At 45.8% G+C, this 18817-nt stretch overlaps 1 protein-coding gene across 1 annotated transcript in view; it reads right to left on the bottom strand.

The window, feature by feature from the left end:
• Positions 1–404: 404 nt before the first annotated feature.
• NPSR1 (neuropeptide S receptor 1) overlaps positions 405–18817 on the bottom strand; it is a 103804-nt gene continuing 85391 nt past the window's right edge. The window contains exons 6-9 of the mRNA XM_034761177.1: positions 10866–10942; positions 7457–7546; positions 1165–1348; positions 405–991 (exon numbers count right to left, since the gene is read on the bottom strand). Of these exons, the coding sequence (XP_034617068.1) occupies positions 901–991; positions 1165–1348; positions 7457–7546; positions 10866–10942 (442 nt within the window). The 3' untranslated portion in view covers positions 405–900. The remainder of the gene's footprint in view (positions 992–1164; positions 1349–7456; positions 7547–10865; positions 10943–18817) is intronic.

Here is an 18817-nt window from a genome sequence, read left to right as displayed (position 1 = left end):
TTACATAAACGGCCCCATATTTGCTATAGAGACTACCTAGAATACAGCAAAAACTGAGGTAAAGTTCTTTAGTTGTTGAAGGCAATTCATCAGTTGTTAAAGGTGACCACTTGTACTTAATATAACCTTTGGCAAACAGGAATATGGATACAAATAGTCCTGTTGATTTCACTGGGACTACTCACAAAGGTGTTTGTGGGATCTGACTTTACATTGCAATTTAGAGGCTTCCATATTTTTTTAAACAATTTAAGCCATCTGCGCTGGTGTAGTTTTACAAATATTGCAGTAGCTCTTACTTAAACAGGTGGGGCAAGATCAACATCTGTTTGTAAATCAGTGGCATTCTAAAGCTTCAATGATGCTACACCAGTTTATATCCCCTGATGATTTTGACCCATTAATTACCATCCCCCCCGCCGCCTTTTTGTATACTTCATATATCGTGGTATATAAAGAAACCAAAATCTCACCAATAAATTAAATGTGGTCTGAGTTGAGATGATGCCAACACTTCATTGCAAATGTATTAAATAAGGCCCCTGTCTGTAATTAGCTCTAAATGCTCTTTACAAGTTACATCAGCCGGTAACTATATATAGCTTCAACAAGATAATCTTTAAAAACAGATAGAAAATCCTGATAGATAAAATATATTTACATTCAGGTACACCGCTTGGATACAAGCTGTACTTGGATACAGCTTCTCTGGAAATAGAGAGCCAAATTCGGTCTTGGCATAAGAGCATGCAACTTTCCTTTATCCCAGGGCTGAATTTGGCCCATAGGGTGTACAGTGAAAGAATTTGCAATGCCATTCTGAAATCCAAATGCTACAGAGAAAGAATGAGATGTCAGCATTCTCAAGGCAGTAATAGCAGGGGTCTTGATATATGCGCTCTAGATGTATTCGGGCTTGGACACAGCCTGCATTTCCTGCCCATCAGTTCGGTCTTTGAAAGTCCCCCCTAAGTTTCTTGCTCTTCTTTTCCTAAAGGAAATAAAAGGTAAAAATTAAAATATAAAAATAATAGAATTATCTACACACAATTGGTAAAGTTTAAAAATTGTATTTATGTCCCCCTCCCTTTTATTTTATTTTATTTCAGTTTTTTTAAGAAGAATAGGTGATATACAGCAGCTACTGCAATAACGAAGCAGTACCCAAAAAAAGGACGGCATACGATGTTGCTGAAGATGCAGTAGATAAGGGGATTAACGGCACTGTTTAAAGATGGTAGATTTTGAATAATCACAGATGCATAGAAGCGTGTTTTGGTCTGAGGGAGTACATTGAAGTTGTCCAGGATATCAAAGAGAAAGTAAGGACTCCAGCAGAGGACAAATGCTGCAAAAGAGAGAGGGAGATTTAAAATGCTGAAGTTAGATAGGGTGAGTATTTAAGAAGATTACCATAAAACAGATTGGCCACATATATGTTTGCTTACGCAAGAGTCTCTCTCCCTATTAAAAAGTACTAGTTAAGGGATTAGTTATTAGATCTTCATATATCTGCTCCTTTATTTTTATTGTAATAACCATAAAATATTGTGATTCTTCCAGTAAGTGTATTCATAAAGTGGTCCCCCTAGACACATCTAGGCATTATGAGAGAACTAGACAACTGAAATATAATCATAAGGATAAATAGATAGCCGATTAAAACATCATCAAATACAGTGAATGGCTGTGCTAATGGTCCCCTGTGCGAACAGCCAGTGTAAACTCAGTCACCGCAAAACTAACCCAATGTTAACTGCACTATGTTTACAAGATGCACGTAGGGTAAGAGACAAGACTCTCTTCTGCACTCTCACTCCAAACCACAGCAGACTCACTGTGGTTCTTCACAGTGGCTGGAGGGTGCTACAGAATGAATGCATGGGAGTACTCTGTGCCAGTTCAGCAGAGGCCACCCCTGAAAGCAGGATTTGGAGAAGAAGAGGGAGGGTTGCAATAATGTAACATGCATGGTTCATGGCCCCTATTCCAGTCCAGAGCTGTCACAGCAGATATTAACAGGCTACAAAATTACCTCTTGCCTTGCCCGCAGGATGGATTCTGTCCTACCCAGCCCTCATGTAGTGCCCCCCACACAAAGTGTGTTGAGTCAAGATTTATGGGGAGCCATTAGAATGGGGGAATTCACCCCTACAGAATATCACTCATTGGCTGTGAATGCATGTCTAGCTGTGGGCTCAGAAAAGAGCATGCTGCCCAATGTCCAGGAATACTTCAAAACAAAACAATGTTATTTCAGGCAAGCGCTACACTATAAACGTACATTGGTATAACTCCGTCACTATGGGGTGTGAAAAATCTACGCTACAACAGCGCTAAGTCAACAGGAGACCTTCTCCCATCGACCTAGCTACTGCCTCTCACGGAGGTGGATTAACTACACTGAAGAGCTTCTCTCATTGGCGTAGCAGTGTCTTCTCTGAAATGCTATAGAGGCATAGGTGCACTGGTGCAGCTGTGCCGCTGCACTGTTTGAAGCATAGACCTGCCCTCAAATGCATATCCTGAGCTTACATTTTGCCACCTTTGAATGTTGTTGTATTTCTCAGCTGACACTTGTCTGAGCACATTCAAGATATGCAAGGAATGTGCAAACTGCTTTCCTTATATATATATATGCCGGGTATTAACCCCCAATTCCCCAACATCCAGTGAAGTAGAAATCACAGGCACTGGCTTCCTCCGGGCCCTGGGGGAGCTCAACCCCCAGTTCTGCCAGTGGGTGCACTTGGTCTAGGCCGGTGATGACCCATGGAGTTGACGCCTATGGTACAAAGGGATTTATGTACCTCTCTTGCTGAGTCTCCTTTGAAAATCCCAATCAGACATTTTTAATGAGCATAAGCTTCAACATTCAATAAGGTTAGCAGCTGTTATGGACAGCCTTGTAGAGGCAGTAGACTGTAACAAAGGCTTTCTTTTATTGCCACCAGGGCCGGCTCCAGCATTTCTGCCGCCCCAAGCAAAAAAAAAAAAAAGCCGTGATCGCGATCAGTGGCGGCAATTGGAAAAAAAAAAAAGCCGCGATCGGCGGCGGCAGTTCAGTAGCAGGTCCTTCGCTCCTAGAGGGAGTGAGGGACCTGCCGCCCCCGAATTGCTGCAGGTGCCGCCCCTCTCCCCTGACTGCCCCAAGCACTTGCTTGTTAAGCTGGTGCCTGGAGCTGGCCCTGATTGCCACATAGATGAGTTTAAAAAAATAGCTGTGATTCTGTTCTTGTGAATAGCATGATTCAGACAAAAGTTTTTGGTATTTGCAAACGCTAGCACTAAACAATGAAACAAGCAACTACAGTATAGTTTTTTCCACAAAATATGTCAGTATAAATGCTGTGCTTGAAGAGAAAGGGTATGTGCATCTCTGAGTATGCTACCATGAAAATACCCATCTGTAGATGCAGGCGTGGGTGTCAGCTGTATAAGTAAATGGCTACAATTGTCTTCCTGTGTAGCACTACCAGCTAATCTCAAGCCCTGGGTGCTGCAGCCTTTATTTATCTCCATACAGTGTCAGCATCATCATTCCACTAATATAATTTTGTCTCCCTAGGAAATGAATGCAGAATGACACCTGCACCAAGACCTCCGCTATGCAGTGAGGTAGGGAAAGCTCACTGTTCCCATTTGGGCAATCAGCATGCTTCTAGCATTGAATCAGAGTGCTAAACTTTTCTCTCTTCACCCCCTGCTTCCCAGATGTCTTCACTTCTTAGTCACAGCAGATAGAACAGTAGAAAATGAAGTCGAAGTACAGTGGTTTTCACAGTGTCTTTTTATGCATGAATTGTGTATGCCTCACATATTAATCAGGAACACTGTGGGGTGTAAATATCGCCAAACGAGGTCTCAAACCAGACGATGTCAACCATTTAATCTTCCAGTGTGCTTGTTAATTTAAATGGTAATACATAAATCCGACATTCACTCATGAAGAACAAAAGACTTCAGCACAAGCAAGGATTGTGGAAGGCTCTGAACGCAGGTGCCACCAGCAGAGTTCCATTGTTCAGGAAGTGGGGAAGTAGATGATTGCACACTACAGAGCAAAACTCTGAGAGAACCATGTAGGTCTATGCAGAGAGAGATGGGGGCAGATCAGATAAATGAGAAGAGTTGTATCCAATGGAGCCACAACCATACACATCCATCAACTACCTCCATTATTAAACATTCACAGAGTTCTTTTTAAATGACTGAGGGTAAGGAGAGACAAGGTGGGTGAGGTAATATTTTTTATTAGACGAACTTCTGTTGGTGAGAGAGAGAGACAAGCTTTTGAACTTACACAAAGCTGTTTTTCCAGTTTGGGAAACTTAATCAGAGTGTCATAGCTCAATACAATATAGAACAGATTGTTTAGCCTAAGTAGTTAACACATATTTCAAGGAACCATTCAAGGTGAAGTGGCCTGTTCACATCCCTATAGTCATAGGGAGGAAAGGGGTGGGTGGGTGGAAAGTTGTTAGTGGGTTACAAATTATCAAGGCCGGCTCCAGGCACCAGCCCACCAAGCTTGTGCTTGGGGCGGCACCTGGAGGGGGGTGGCGCGGCGCTCCGGCCCCCGGGGAGAGCAGGGCCACGGCCGGGCTCGCCGCCCTCCCCCCGGCGCTCTGGCCGCCCTCCCTCCCCGACGCCCTCCCCCTGGCCGCCGGGGGGAGAGCAGCGAGCCCTGGCTGGGGCTTGCCGCCCTGCCCCCTGTGCTCTGGCTGCCGGGGGGAGAGCGGAGCCCCGGCCGGGGCTCGCCGCCCTCCTCCCAGGGTTCCGGCTGCCCTCCCCACCCCACCCCGGGGGGGTGGGCGGCCGGGCGGCGGCTTTTTTGCCTGGGGTGGCAAAAAAGCCAGAGCCGGCCATGCAAATTATTATAATAAGCCATAAACCCAGTATCTATCTATTCAGTCCCTGATTTTTAGTGTCTAGCAAAGTTATGAATTTAAGCTCCCAGGCTTGTCTTTTGAAAGCGTTGTGCAGGTTTCCTTTGAGGATGAGGTCAGATGATACTTTGATAAAGTAGAAAATCTCATTCTAGAAAGGAGTTGAACTTATCAGAGAGATCAAAACTCAGTATGTTTCCACTGGAACTTTCATTCTAACATCTAGCTCTGTGGGCCCGCTAACAGCAATTCCGGGCCCTTGGGCAGAGCAGTCAGTGTCCGCCTGACATTTGGGGGGGTGGGGGTGTTGCTGCGCCTGCGCTGGCTGGTGCCCAGCGAGCTGCCAGTTGCACTGCTGGGCATACTCTTCCGGCACGGCCAGGGCTTCCACATGTGCCCCCCGGTAGGGTTGCCAACTGTCTGATCTCACAAACCCAAAGACCTGTCTAATCGCGCAAAGACAATGCCTCTGTCCTGCCCCTTCTCTGATGCCCCACCCCCTGCTCATTCCATCCCCCCTCCCTGCTTTGCTCACTCTCCTCCACCCTCACTCACTTTCACCAGGCTGGGCTAGGGGGTTGGGGTGTGGGAGGGAGTGCAGGGTCAGGCTTGGGAGGGAGTTTGAGCGTGGGTGTGGAGTGCGGGCTATTGGCTGGGACAGGGAGTTGGAGTGCAGGAGGGGGTCAGTGCTTACCTCGGGCAGCTCACAAAAGCAACCGGCACACCCCTCTGGCAGCGGCTCCTAGGCAGGGGGCCCGGGGGTCTCCGCATGCCACTGCCCATAGGCACCGCCCCTCCCCCCCGCAGCTCCCATTGGTCACAGTTCCTGGACAATGGGAGCTGCAGAGTTGGTGCTCAAGCCAGGGCAATGCGCGGAGACCCCATTCCAGGGGCTGCAGGGACATGCCAGCTACTCTGGGAATGGTGCGGAGCGAGGGCAGGCAGGAAGCCTGCCTTAGCCCCGCTGCACTACCGCAGCGGGGCCTAGGGGCGCCCAGGCCCTTTTAAATTCCCTGGGCCCCTGGGCAATTGCCCCCTTTGCCCCCCTCTCGTCACTGGGCCTGTCTGTGTGGCTATGTTTGCACAAGTCTTAGCTCTCATTTAACTCCAGAAAGAGAGTAGAGTTCCTCTTTCTCCTTTTCAGTGCTATGCCAGCAGGGATGATCTCGTTGCCAGTCCCCTTTTATACCTCTCTCCTAATTTATCTGTGAATTAATTAAGGATCAGATTCTGCTTGCTTTTCTTGTACTGGGTGGTACTTCACACCCCAAGCTGTCTCATTAAATGTGAATGGAATATATATAGTGAGTGTGCTCCTGTGTATATAACATATCTACAGTAGTTGGATTTATACAAAAATACATATATTTAAAAATATAATTACAATAGTTACATAATTGTGAGTATAGGATGAGAAACTAGACAGGGATGTGATATAAGTGGTATAGAGAAGGCATTTGCCATAAAAATGATTATTTGTCTCTCTCTGGGTAAACGATTATTTGGCTCTCTCAGATGTGGTAAATATTGAGGTGTAATGTAATAATACTTAGTTCTTATATGGATCATTTTGCCAATTCAAATTGAGCTCAGCTCAGTCAAGTCCAATAACTGTTACCATCTGATGGCTGATGGATGGTCTAATGGGAAATGAGATGGTGCTCTTATTTCAAACAACATTGAAGAAGTGTGCACGTCAGAAAAAAGAAAAAAAATCCACTACAAACCTACACCCACATCCACAGCGGATGCTAACTGGAACTCTTGAGTAATTGCAGCCTAAAAGGTCGTTTTCTGGGAGAGCTGCAAGCAACTGAAAAGGAGGTTTAGTAATTAAATGCCGTCTTTACCTATTGCTACTGTGGCACCATAGTCAGCCCTGAAGAGGATCTGGAATTATTCCGCTGAATGTTATGGACATAATGAGCTCAATTAACCAGTGACTACTGGAGTTGCTGCTGCTCCTGTTGAAGTCAGGGACACTTTGGGACTCATCTACAGCTGATGTAACCTGTTTTGTTCCACTGAAGTCAATGGTGCTACATCAGCTTATTTCAGCTGAGGATCTGGCCCTAACAGGGGTGCTGGAGCAATGTGTATAATGGGGGTGCTGAAAGCCATTGAACCAAAGTGTAAACCCTATATATGATGGAAACCGCTTCAAGCCAGGGGGTGCAACAGCACCCCTACATCCTGCACTATGGGCCCTTGTCTTCAAGGGGTGCATGTTTAGACCTGTAAGGGTGGAAACTAGTTTGGGTTAGGGACCTGTATTTTATTTGTCCATAAAGCACAATGAAGACACATACCATTGTGGAAGTAATAATACACATACACTGGACAAATACAATTCCAAGTTAAAGTCATTCACAATTAAACATTTTCTAAATATCTTTACTATTTGCTGATGAACCATTTATATTGTCTATAGCGAAAAGAGCAGTTCTTCCATAAATACATTGTAACCAAAATTCTGGAATACAGTCAGTCAAATCCCTCTCTTATCTATACCAGCTCTTTTCATTCTCTTTACCTATATAGCTACCGACTGTATGGTTTTCACTTACCAAGAATAATTACAATGCTGTACTTGATAGCTTTAACTTTAGCCTTTGATATGATCCCTCGATGGGTGTAGCTGGCACAGAATTTGCCATCTGGGGAAATAAGAGGGAGAAAGGTTAAATGCAGGACTTCCGATTAACTAGCAGGAAATGCAGGGATCGATGGAGTTATAGAATCGGGCCAACCTTCCACTAATTGAAATCAACGTCCATCACTCTAGTGCTCAGCACTAGAACTGGATGGGAATCTTCTGAAAAACATTTTTAATTTTCAAAAATGCTGATTCATCAAAACCAAAACTTCCCAGGAAAGGATCAGAGATGTGATGGATTTTCCTATTTGAAACTTTTTTGGACAAAAGTTTCAAAATTATCAGTCGCCATTTTGACATTTTTGAAATGTTAAGTGTTGTTTTCTGGTTCAAAATGAGTTTTCAGCTTGAAAATTTAATTAATTTATACTAAAAAAAGTTTAAAAATAAAAAAGGTCAAAAATTAAACAAAACATTTCAGAATTATCAAAATGAAATATTTAGGTTGACCCAATCTGTATATTTTTTTTCTTTGGATTATTAGTTATTTTTTATACATTCAAAAAAAATGTTCATTGAGATTTTGACTTTTTGTACTGATTTTTGGGGCAGGTACATCTCAGGCAGGTACATCCCAGGTACATCTGAGCCACCCAAAATCACTAGTCACTTTTGAAAATCTTGGCCCTGGTAGCCACTTACCCAGCAACAACAATGCTACTTTACATGCGATATTTTGTGAAAGGTGTTAGAAATTGTCATTAAAAAAAGACCTTGAAAAATACAATTACTATTCATTTCTTAAATGCATTTTATTAAGAAGAATTTTAAAAAGCTCTGTTCTCAGTTCCCTTTAAATAATCCTTTTCTTTTTTTTATCCATTAGGTAATCAATCATACATTTTCCCTTATTCATGTTTATTTAATAATAATTAAAAAGGACTTTTGTTGAACAGCTTCTCAGAAACGAAATGTGCCTTGAATTTAGAAGCCATGAACCTGACTCTCATCTCAGTTACAGTGGTGTAAATCAGGTGCAACTCTGTGGAAAACACACTACGGTAACTGAGAGGAAAATCAAGAGCTATAACTGAATGACACCAGAGTGATTACTATAATATACATGATTTCTCTGTGATTATCCATTTTTCTTTTGTCACTGTTGTGATGTCACAGGGTTTGAACCCAGCCTGAGGCCCCCCAGGCAGCTTCTACATCCTGGCCTACACCCAGGGTCTGCTGAAACTGGTTGGAATAAGAAGCTAGTACGACTATAGCCTCAGCCAAGGCTCCGCCCATAGGAGCCTTGATTGGTGGATTGCCCGGCTGCACTGGTTGGTCCAACCACGCTATTTAGGCCAGAAGATGGGACAGGAAGTTTCTCTCAGCTACAAGGTGATTTCTTGTTGTACCTGCATTCAACCCTGCTTGTTCTCCTGCACCAAACCTTGTTCATGATTTTTGCTCTGTTCCTGCCTCACTCCTGCCTTTGGTCCTGTTCCTACTGTGTTCCTGCTCCATGCTTGGTTGTTATCTCTTCTCCATTTCCTGCCCTTATGTCTCATCTCCAATCACCAGTTACCATTCCTGGCTTTGATCCTGGCCTCCAACTGCTGACTCAGACTCTGGCTTAAATGTTGGTTTTGGCATTTAGTCTAACCCAGACTCCGCCCTGACCTTCAGCTTTGATTCCTGGTTCTGACTCTGACTTGACCCCTGGCTGTGGTGATTGGCAGTTGACTCTAGTGCAGACCCTTGGCTTCATTCTCCAACCTGGATGCCTGCTGTGCCCACTACACCTGACTCCGGCTCTGACTACTAGCCCAGACCAGCTACAGCCTGGTCCATGCCAACTCTAAGGTAAAATTAGTTACATTCAATATAATAAACACATTTTGGGATCATATTTATTAACTGACCTCTTGTCTTGTGTAGCCTCAGTTTAGAAGTGAAACTTTAATGATCTCTTTGGTAATGGGAGACTGTGTATATTAATGTCTTCTGCACATTTTACAGCAAGAGCTTCTTGAGACTACATAATTGGTGTAACTGGTAAAAAGGATCAAGATGGCTTTGTAGCCAGTGAAAGATCCCATCTGGAAGTTGAACTAGCTCATATTAATGTTAATGGGAGTTAAGGACTAGCCCAAAAAGGAGACTATACCTCTTAGATGAGAAGATGGATTTATCTTTCCAGGCTACCTGAGCCTTGTTACATTATGAATTTGGGGTAGCTGGAAATCTAAACCAGCCCTGCTCAGACTTGCTGAAGGGAGGGACACCTTTGCAAGTTTTGTGATTGGTAGGTTTGATAATTATGATGCAATGTTGATTGTGGAAGCATCATCATGTCATGATTCTAACCCATAAGTGTTCATTGCTCCTGTATAAATGGGCAAACTTCTGTATATTTATATATTCAAGTTTGCATAGCTGAATGTACCTGATTTATGCATGTCAGTGTGGGATCTGCTAGCATTAAAAAGGTGTGTGCAAATTTTGGATGCATAATTTTATTATTGGTAACCTAGAGTGTGCACATCAGAGTGGTATAATAATAAAATCCCCCTCCCATCCAGGCATTAAGATTATGTTACAATTAGTAATAAAATATAATTACAAACAATTTGAAATATGAGTTGAAGGTAAATCTCCAGAAACAGCAATGGCCTATGTGTAATTGGAACTGCAATTCAGGTGGTGTCACTGACTACACATTTTTGGTTTTATTAAATCATAGCTCTCCTTCCTATCTCAGTACTGTGGTTCCACTTAAGCTTCAGGGTTAATTGATTATTTCATAGCATGTACTGTTGTGAGTAGGGGAATGAGTAAGATGGTGACAGCTAGTGAGTAGGAAACATCCAATGGCTGGTAGTTTGGGTTCAGAGCAAATAGCTTCCCAAAAACTCTCACTTTTCCAAATCACATCAGAACAGTCTGAGTCTCTTTGGACTACAGAATAGGGATAGAAACCCCAGGAGAACATGTCTCTGACTTTTGCATTTGGGTATTTCTGATGCTGACTGGAATCCAGAAATGCAAAGGCATATCAAAATGTAGCAAAAAGTATTGTAAAAAAGGGTTGGTTCTAGGCATGGAAACTTTAGAGGGAATAAGGGGTCTCACTTTTTTCTCATCATCTATCCTCTGTGAAAATGGGCTCTCTGTCCAAGGAAAGAGGAAATTGTTCACAACTCATTTCTAACCTATTTGTGCAAACAGCCATTAAAAGAAAATAATTCCTTCAATAATAATAATTAGACATTGGGATCATACCAAGACTGAGTTCAGATACTCTCAAACTTAAGGGGATCAAAAGTTAGAAGATCCACATCAGAATTTTATGGCTTTGGCCCATCTCTAAAGTCTAGACTCACCAGTACAGTTGGAAATAATCGCAGCATGAGGTTTACTCTTCATCCATATGGTTCGAATCACAATGAAGTAAATGACGCTACAGGTGGGGAGAGAAGAGGAAAATAAAATAATCTTTGAGACTATGAGGTGCAGTGAATTTAACTAAGGCCCTGGGGTCCTGCAATGACCTCTGCACCTACAGAGAGCTCTGGTTGTTTGGAGCTAATTGCAGGATCCGAATCTGATACTTAGCTCTTATTATCAGGAGATCTCAAAGTGCTTTACAAGAGAGGTAAGTATCAGTATCCCCATTTTATAAATGGGGGGGGGTCAGGGAGGAGAACCAAGGCACAAAGTTGAAGTGATTTGCCCAAGGTCACAGAGCAGATCAGTGGTGGAACTGAGGATAGATCCCACTTCTCCTGAGTTCCTGGCCAGTGTCTTGTTCATTGTCTCATGTTTAGGGAAGGACTCACTACAAAAATGTCACTTTGCCTATGAATTCTCATAGACTTTAAGGCCAGAAGGGACCATCATGATTATCTAGTCTGACCTCCTGCACATTGCAGGCCACAGAACCTTCCCTACCCACTCCTGAAATAGACCCATAACCTCTGGCTGAGTTACTGAAATCCTCAAGTCATGGTTTAAAGACTTCAGTTTACACTAGTTTAAACCTGCAAGTGACTACTCCTGAGGGAATTCTGTGCCCAAAATTAAAAATTCTGCACCAAAAAATTAAAAGTTCTGCACATATCTCAAAAGTCTGTAAATTTTATTTGTCAAATAAATGTGGAGACTCCAGCATGGCATTGGAGAGCACAGGCTACTGGCTGCACAGAGATGGGAGATCACTTTGCAGCTCCCCCCGGGACATGGACTCAATGGTGAGGTTACACCCAACCCTGACATAGCGCAAGGACTGGGCCTGCCCCTGCCCCAGAAACATACCAGGGCCCTGCCTCTCCATGCCAGGTGCACCAGGTGTGGGCAGGCAAGCTCAGCCCAGGAGGATCCAAGTGTGGCGGGGAGCCAGGTGTGGGTTGAGAGGGTTCTGTGTGGGGTAGTGTGGGTGTGGATGGCTCAGTGGGGGATCTGGATGCACAGGGGCTTGTTGGGGGGGTTCTGCATGCAACGGTAATGGGACTCTGCGGGGGGGTCCAGATGAAAGTGGTTGGGGCTTAGTGGAAGGGGGGTTCTGGGTGCAGGGGGGATAGAGCTCGGCAGGGGGGCCTGGGTATGGGAGGTTCAGTGTTGGGGGGGGGGGGGGCCCGGGGGTGGGGGGGGGGGGGCTGGGGGGGGTAGGGGGTCTGGGGGGCGGGGGCTTGGTGGTGTTCCAGGTGCAGGGGGGGTGGGGCTTGGCGGGGGGGCTTCTGGGTATGGGGGGTGAGGCTCGGCAAGAGGCTTTGCATATGAGGGGTCTGGCTGCATGGCAGTTAGGTGGATGGGGGAGCAGCTCCCTGTACAATGATACTTCCTCCTGCAGCTGAGGAGTAATGGGTGCAGGAAGTGGGGGGGTGCAGAGCTTCTTGTAGCCTGGGGAAAAATCTGGGGTGGGTCTGACCCAGCCCCGGATGCTGTGCAGGGGGAGAGGAAGTCCTGTCTTGCCCAGCCAGGACTAGCAGCTAAGCCCGGTGCAGGGTAGGAACCACCAGCTGGGTCTTCCCCAGTCTCATCCCCTGCCCCACAGTGATTTACCACTCTGCCAGCTGCCCTGGGCACCCGAAACATACTGCTGGGGAGAGTCACATGACTACTCTTGTGGCTTCCCTTTGCTTCTTCATCAAAATGATTTTTCTGTGGGGAAGCAAAAAAATCTGCATGGGATATGAATTCTGTGCATGAGCAGTGGCGCAGAATTCCCCCATGAGTAAAGTGACCCATGCCCCAAGCTGTGGAGGAAGGTGAAAACCCCCCAGGGTTTCTGCCAATCTGACACAGGGGAAGATTCCTTCTTGACCCCAAATATGGCGATCAGTCAGACCCTGAGCATATGAGCAAGACCCACCAGACAGATACCCGGGAAAGAATTCTCTATAGTAACTCAGAGCCCTCCCGATCTAATATCCTGTCTCCAGCCATTGGGGATTTTTGCTACTGGCATTCGCCAATGGGCAACATGCATAGGCAGTCCCATCAGACCATGCCCTCCATAAACTCATCAAGCTCAGTCTTGAAGCCAGTTAGGTTCCCCTTTCCCCTTGGAGGTCTGTTCCAGAATGTCACTCTTCTGATGGGTAGAAACAGTCATCTAATTTCAAGCCTAAACTTGTTGATGGCCAGTTCATATCCATTTATTCATGTGTTCACATTGGCACTTAACTTAAATAATTCCTCTCCCTCCCCGGTATTTATCCCTCTGTATTTATAGACAGCAATCATGTCTCCCCTTAGCCTTTGTTTGGTTAGGCTAAACAAGCCAACCTCTTTGAGCCTCCTCTCGTAAGGTAGGTTTTCCATTCCTCGGATCATCCTAGGATCCCTTCTCTGCACCTGTTCCAGTTTGAATTCATCTTTCTTAAACATGGGAGACCAGGATTGCACACAGTATTCCAGATGAGGTCTCACTAGTGCCTTGTATAATGGTACTAACATTTCCCTGTCTTTACTGGAAATACCTCGCCTAATGCATCCTGGGACTGCATTAACCTTTTTCATGGCCCCATCATATTGATGGCCCAAAGTCATCCTGTGATCAACCAATACACTCAGGTCTTCCTCCTCCTCTGTCACTTTCAACTGATTAGACAACAAACCAAGATAATTGGAGAGATCTACTTTGAAGTCTGCTTATCTGTTTTCATAATGGCAATTCATAGTCATTCATAGTCTTTGGGCTAGGAAGGAGTTTGAGAATGACTCTACCCTGGTGGGGTTAGCACACTCACTTAGGATGTGGGAGATCCAGATTCCAGTCCCCCTATTCCATTGACTGTTTATAAAATATGGAACTGCTTCAACAGGAGAGGCTGAGCCGGTTCTGCCCCCCAAATACCCATAGATCAGTGAATAGGGCACTCTCCTACAATGGGGGAAGAACCAAGTTCTAATCCCTGCTCCATCTCAGGCAGAGGAGGGCATTGAATCCTGGTCTCCTACCTCCCAGTTGAGTACTCTCATCACTTGGCTAAAGGTGGCTGCTGCCAGCAGACAATTCATGGAGAGTTTAAGGTCAAACAACAGTGAATTCTTTGTGAATAAAATATTTTTCCAGAACACTTGCCCCATTCTGTGTACAAGTGAGATCCTGTGCTGCACCTCTGAGAGCAGCACAAAGTTGCAGTCTATGGCTTTAAACCAACTCTGCACCCTCCCAATCATGGGCTGCGCCAACCATCAGAGAGGACCTCGGTGTAACTTAGACAGCACTGGAGACATATCTAGGTAATAGCAGCCTCCCCAGGCTACCCTCTGGGCTCCAGTGCTGCTCAGAAGCTCTGAAATACTGTGTGTTGGGGTCCCACCCTTGCATGCCTCTCTTATCCCCTCATTGTTCCCTGGTATCCGCCCCTATGCGCACACACAAGGGGTTGCCAGAAGGTCCTCAGGAGACATCCTTCTGGCAGGCTTTAACAGTGGCTGCTCTGGAGGAATCCTCCTCCATCTTTCAGGGCTCTTTTATGTTGCTCTAGTTTTTACCCATTTAAAGGGGCCTGAGAGGATGTGTGAGGAACTGAATAATTCAAGTGGTAAAATATAAGATGAAACATCCCCTCTGCGCTTCTTTTAGTTGAAGAAATTGGACCTGGCCAGGGGTCGGCAACGGGTCTGTACATGGACACAAGTGTCCACGGTAAAAAATTTTGAGGTCCGTGGGGGGTACTCACAGGCGGCTCCCCGCAAAGTTGCTCCCCATCCCTGTTGTTGCTGGCAGAGTGCAGCCAGGCAGCTGTGCATGCTGCCTCCGTCCCCCTTTCCTCCCCGAGTGCTGACTTAGCTGCTCCCAGCCCATTGGCCGAGAACTGCGGCCAATGGGAGCTGCCTAGGGTGGTGCCTACAGATGGATGTAGCATGCCTGAAGAGCTGTCTGGCTGCACCTCCGCCAGCAACAGCAGGGACGGGGAGCCGCCTGAGATGAGCCTCCCTGCAAGCAACTCCCCATCCCTGCTGTTGCTGGCGGAGGCGCAGCAAAGCGGCTCTGTAATCTGCACGTTGCCTCCGTCCCCTCCTCCCCGAGCGCTGACTCCACAGCTCCAAGCCCATTGGCCGGGAACCATGGCTAATGGGAGCTGCATGGGCAGCGCCTGTGGGCAGGGCAGCACGCAGAGCCGCCTGGCCATGCCTCCTCATAGGAGCCAGAGGGAGGACATGCCCCTGCTTCCGGGAGCTGCTTGAGGTAAGTGCTGCCCACACCCTCACCCGTGCCCCAACCCTCTGCCCCAGCCCTGATCCCCCTCCTGTCCTCCAAATCCTCGATTCCAGCCTGGAATCCCCTCCTGCACTCTGAAACCTTCAGCCCCAGCCTGGAACCCTCTCCTGCACCCCAAATCCCTCATCTCTGGCCCCACACCAGAGCCTGCACCGTAGCCCTCACACCCTGACCCCTGAATCCCAACCCCCTGCTCCAGCCCGAAGTCCCCTCCTGCACCCTGAACCCCTCATTTCTGGCCCCACTCTGGAACACACACCCCCAGCCCAGAGCCCATACCCACTCCCACAACCCAACCCGCTGCCTCAGCCCGGAGCCCTCTCCCTCCCCCCGCCAATGTCCATCACTAAGTCCAGTAATTTTGTCAAGTGTCCATCACGCAACATGGTGGTTCTGACCCCTGCCTGTAACTGCATCTTCCTGGGATAAGTCTCAGTTGGAAGGATATGAGAGAGAAGAAAAGCAGGTATAGGGTTGTTTCCATTCTAGGACCTGATCATGCACCCATTAGACAACAATTATACAGCTTCAGAAGCAGTTGCAGCTTCAGTCCCTGACACACATACATACTTCCTGTTTCCTCTTAGTTTTTCTAAACTCAAAGACTACAACTCCCAGCATGGGATCTGGATCTAACAAGGGCTGGCTCTGGCTTTTTTGCTGCCCAAGGCAAAAAAGCCTCCTGCCACGCCCCCTCCCCCCAGTGCGGCAGGGGAGGGCACCGAGCCCGGCCACGGGCCACTCTCCCCAACTGGCCGGAGCGCTGGGAAGAGGGCGGCGAGCCCGGCCGGGGCTCCGCTCTCCCGGAGCGCCGGGGGGAGGGCGGCGAGCCCGCCGCGGCTCCGCTCTCCCCGGGGGCCAGAGCGCCAGGAGGAGGGCGGCAAGCCCAGCCGGGGCTCCGCTCTCCCAGACCGGCCGGAGCACCGGGGGGAGGGCGGCGAGCCTGGCCGGGGCTCTGCTCTCCCCGGGGGCCAGAACGCCAGGAGCAGGGCAGCGAGCCCGGCCGGAGCTCCGCTCTCCCCGGGAGCTGGGGCTCCGCTCTCCCCGGCGGCCGGGGCTCTGCGCCGCCCCCCTCCAGGTGCTGCCCCAAGCACAAGCTTGGTGGACTGGTGCCTGGAGCCGGTCCTGGATCTAACAACTCCACAGTGAACTAGGCTGAAACTTGGGACTGTTTTTAGTAGCTTTATAGAGATCAAGAAGTGTCTTTCACTCCTATCTTTCTATCATACGACTTCATTAACAATAAATAACCATTTCTTTTATAAGTCATCTTAATTTGAACTCACTTTCAGGTAGAGCTCGGAGAACAATGCAAGAGGCTTTTCTGTAGATATTCTCATTTTGAGATTTGCAATGGCTGTGCTTGCATCCCTTTTGGGTTCATTTCTGTAGAAATTAGTCATCTGGTTTCCATGCACAATATTTGTGAAAATTGAATTTCAGCATCTGAACCAGAAGCATTTGCAAATTCAGCTAAAGATTCCAGCCTGCTCTCTTTGCTCCGTTCATTCAAACATTTGGCTCTAACTCCTGGCTGACCTTAGAATTTTCCTTTTGATCTTCAGAGGTTTTCAATGACTGGATCATCTGCTTTGGCATGGGTGAGATTTCCTTCACATCTCTTTGCAACCTTTGAAAAATCTATTTTTTGTCATTGACATTTCTCCTTTCATTACTCTGAGGCAAATAATTCATTCATTTTATTTTCTAACAAAACCTACCTCTTCAGAAAATAAATTATCTTGCCAGCTTGTACAGATCCTGTTTGTATTTTATTTACCTGACCTCTTTTTCTCTTTATGGGCCAGAACAATATCTACCTCATGTGCAATTTAGTCTCTAACCTTTGATTGTGGTGTTATCTTTAATAATTCATTCTCTTATATACTCTGTGTTTCTCATTCTTACCTTTAATTAATTTCTTGCCCTTTCTAACATATTCACATAGGCCTTGATTCATTCTTGGTGCATTCATTGCTATCAGATGATACGTAAACAGTACTTAATTGAAATGGTTTGGTTTTATTATTGTTAGCTTTTTTCCCTTCTAGGCTCTTCCTTGACTGTTTTATCCCATTTCATCCAAAGTTTTCTAGTACCAAAATGGTGCTAAAAGCCATATCCTAAAGTTCCTGATTTTGTTTCCCCTCAGTCCACATTTGAACGCAACCAGAGTTCAGCTTGTTTAAGGGTTTATATAAGCTCTTGAGGATTTGAGATAATCAACAAAATAACAAATAGTAACAATCTACATTTAAGTATCACTTTACGTGATGAAAGATCCCATAGTTTCAAAAACAATATACATACAAAAACATTTTAAATACAGCCACCTCTGGGACAGAGGGTGGTGGTAGCACATTAGTGGGGCAGGAAAAATGGCACTCTTCATAAGAGCAGTGGTTTGTCCTCATTATCTTGTCAGAGATTTTTCAGACGTCTACAAAAAGTAATAAAACATATAGGATCAAATCCTGCCTTCACTGGAAAACAGCTGTGCAGCTGGTGTAGTGGGGGTTAACTAGTCCCATGTATAGCATAAACAACATCCTTCCATCCCATGGCAGAGCACCACAGTGTACTGGTACTTTCTGTCTAAGCATGGGCAAGGGGCAAGTCTGCTGCTGGTGAACCCTTGCCACTGAGGACATCCTACATAGTCTAGTTTGACTCCTAGCCTCACCCATTTTACAGAAAATGATGACCCTGTAGGTCATCAAGTACGTCCCAGTGCATTACATCTCAGCAGCTTCCAGAGCATTCTTGTGTACATATTCTGAAACATGCCGAACCAATTATTTTGGCTTTGTGTTTGGAGAAGGGTATTCTGAATTAGGTATTCAGTCTAAAAGTCAGAATACCTGGATCCCAGAATCTAAAACACTCTTCTGTAATCTCATTTAGGATATGTCCCTCTGCACTGTATTTAATTCAGGGGATACTATTTGGCCAGAGCTAATTTCTATTGTGGGAGAGAAGTATGAAGACCTGTGTTTATATCTAGTGCAGACTGAAGATGTGGATATCCTATTTTAATGCAGAAAAGATAAATCTGAGTCTTTAAGATTTCAGCCCAAAATAAATTGCATGCTATTCTATCTACAGTATGCAGAATGAAAGAATGAATGAACCCTTCCAGGATTTGAATATGTAGTTGCATCTAGGTATTCAAGATCTGATGCTTACAACATCCAATTAGTACACTGAATTTCATGGCTACCATTATTCAGTTGTGCTCTCTAATGCACCCCCAGATTCTTCCCTGTGTATCTCACTGATGTTGAAATAAATGAGAGAACACTGCAAAAAATCAGAGAAGGGAAAACAACTGAAAGGCAGTGGCTTCAAACAATGTCACCGAAGGCCTTGAGCTACTTGATGTACCATACATAATGTTACTACTATTTCTATTTCTTTTTATCTTGATATTCAAAAATCAGGAACACAGTTCATTGCAGGTAGCTTGTTCAAATATAGCTATACCATAAGTGATTTTATTTTTGATGCTTCTATTTATTGTTTATTTTCTAGACTCATACAGCAGGCTGTATTGGGAAATGATTTGGGGATATTGGCTGCCATGATTGACAGAGCCTAGATGTG

Source organism: Trachemys scripta, chromosome 2 (genome assembly GCF_013100865.1).
Source record: "Trachemys scripta elegans isolate TJP31775 chromosome 2, CAS_Tse_1.0, whole genome shotgun sequence".
In the NCBI taxonomy this organism is placed as follows: Eukaryota; Metazoa; Chordata; order Testudines; family Emydidae; genus Trachemys; species Trachemys scripta.
This window is presented reverse-complemented; position numbering and strand designations above follow the sequence as displayed.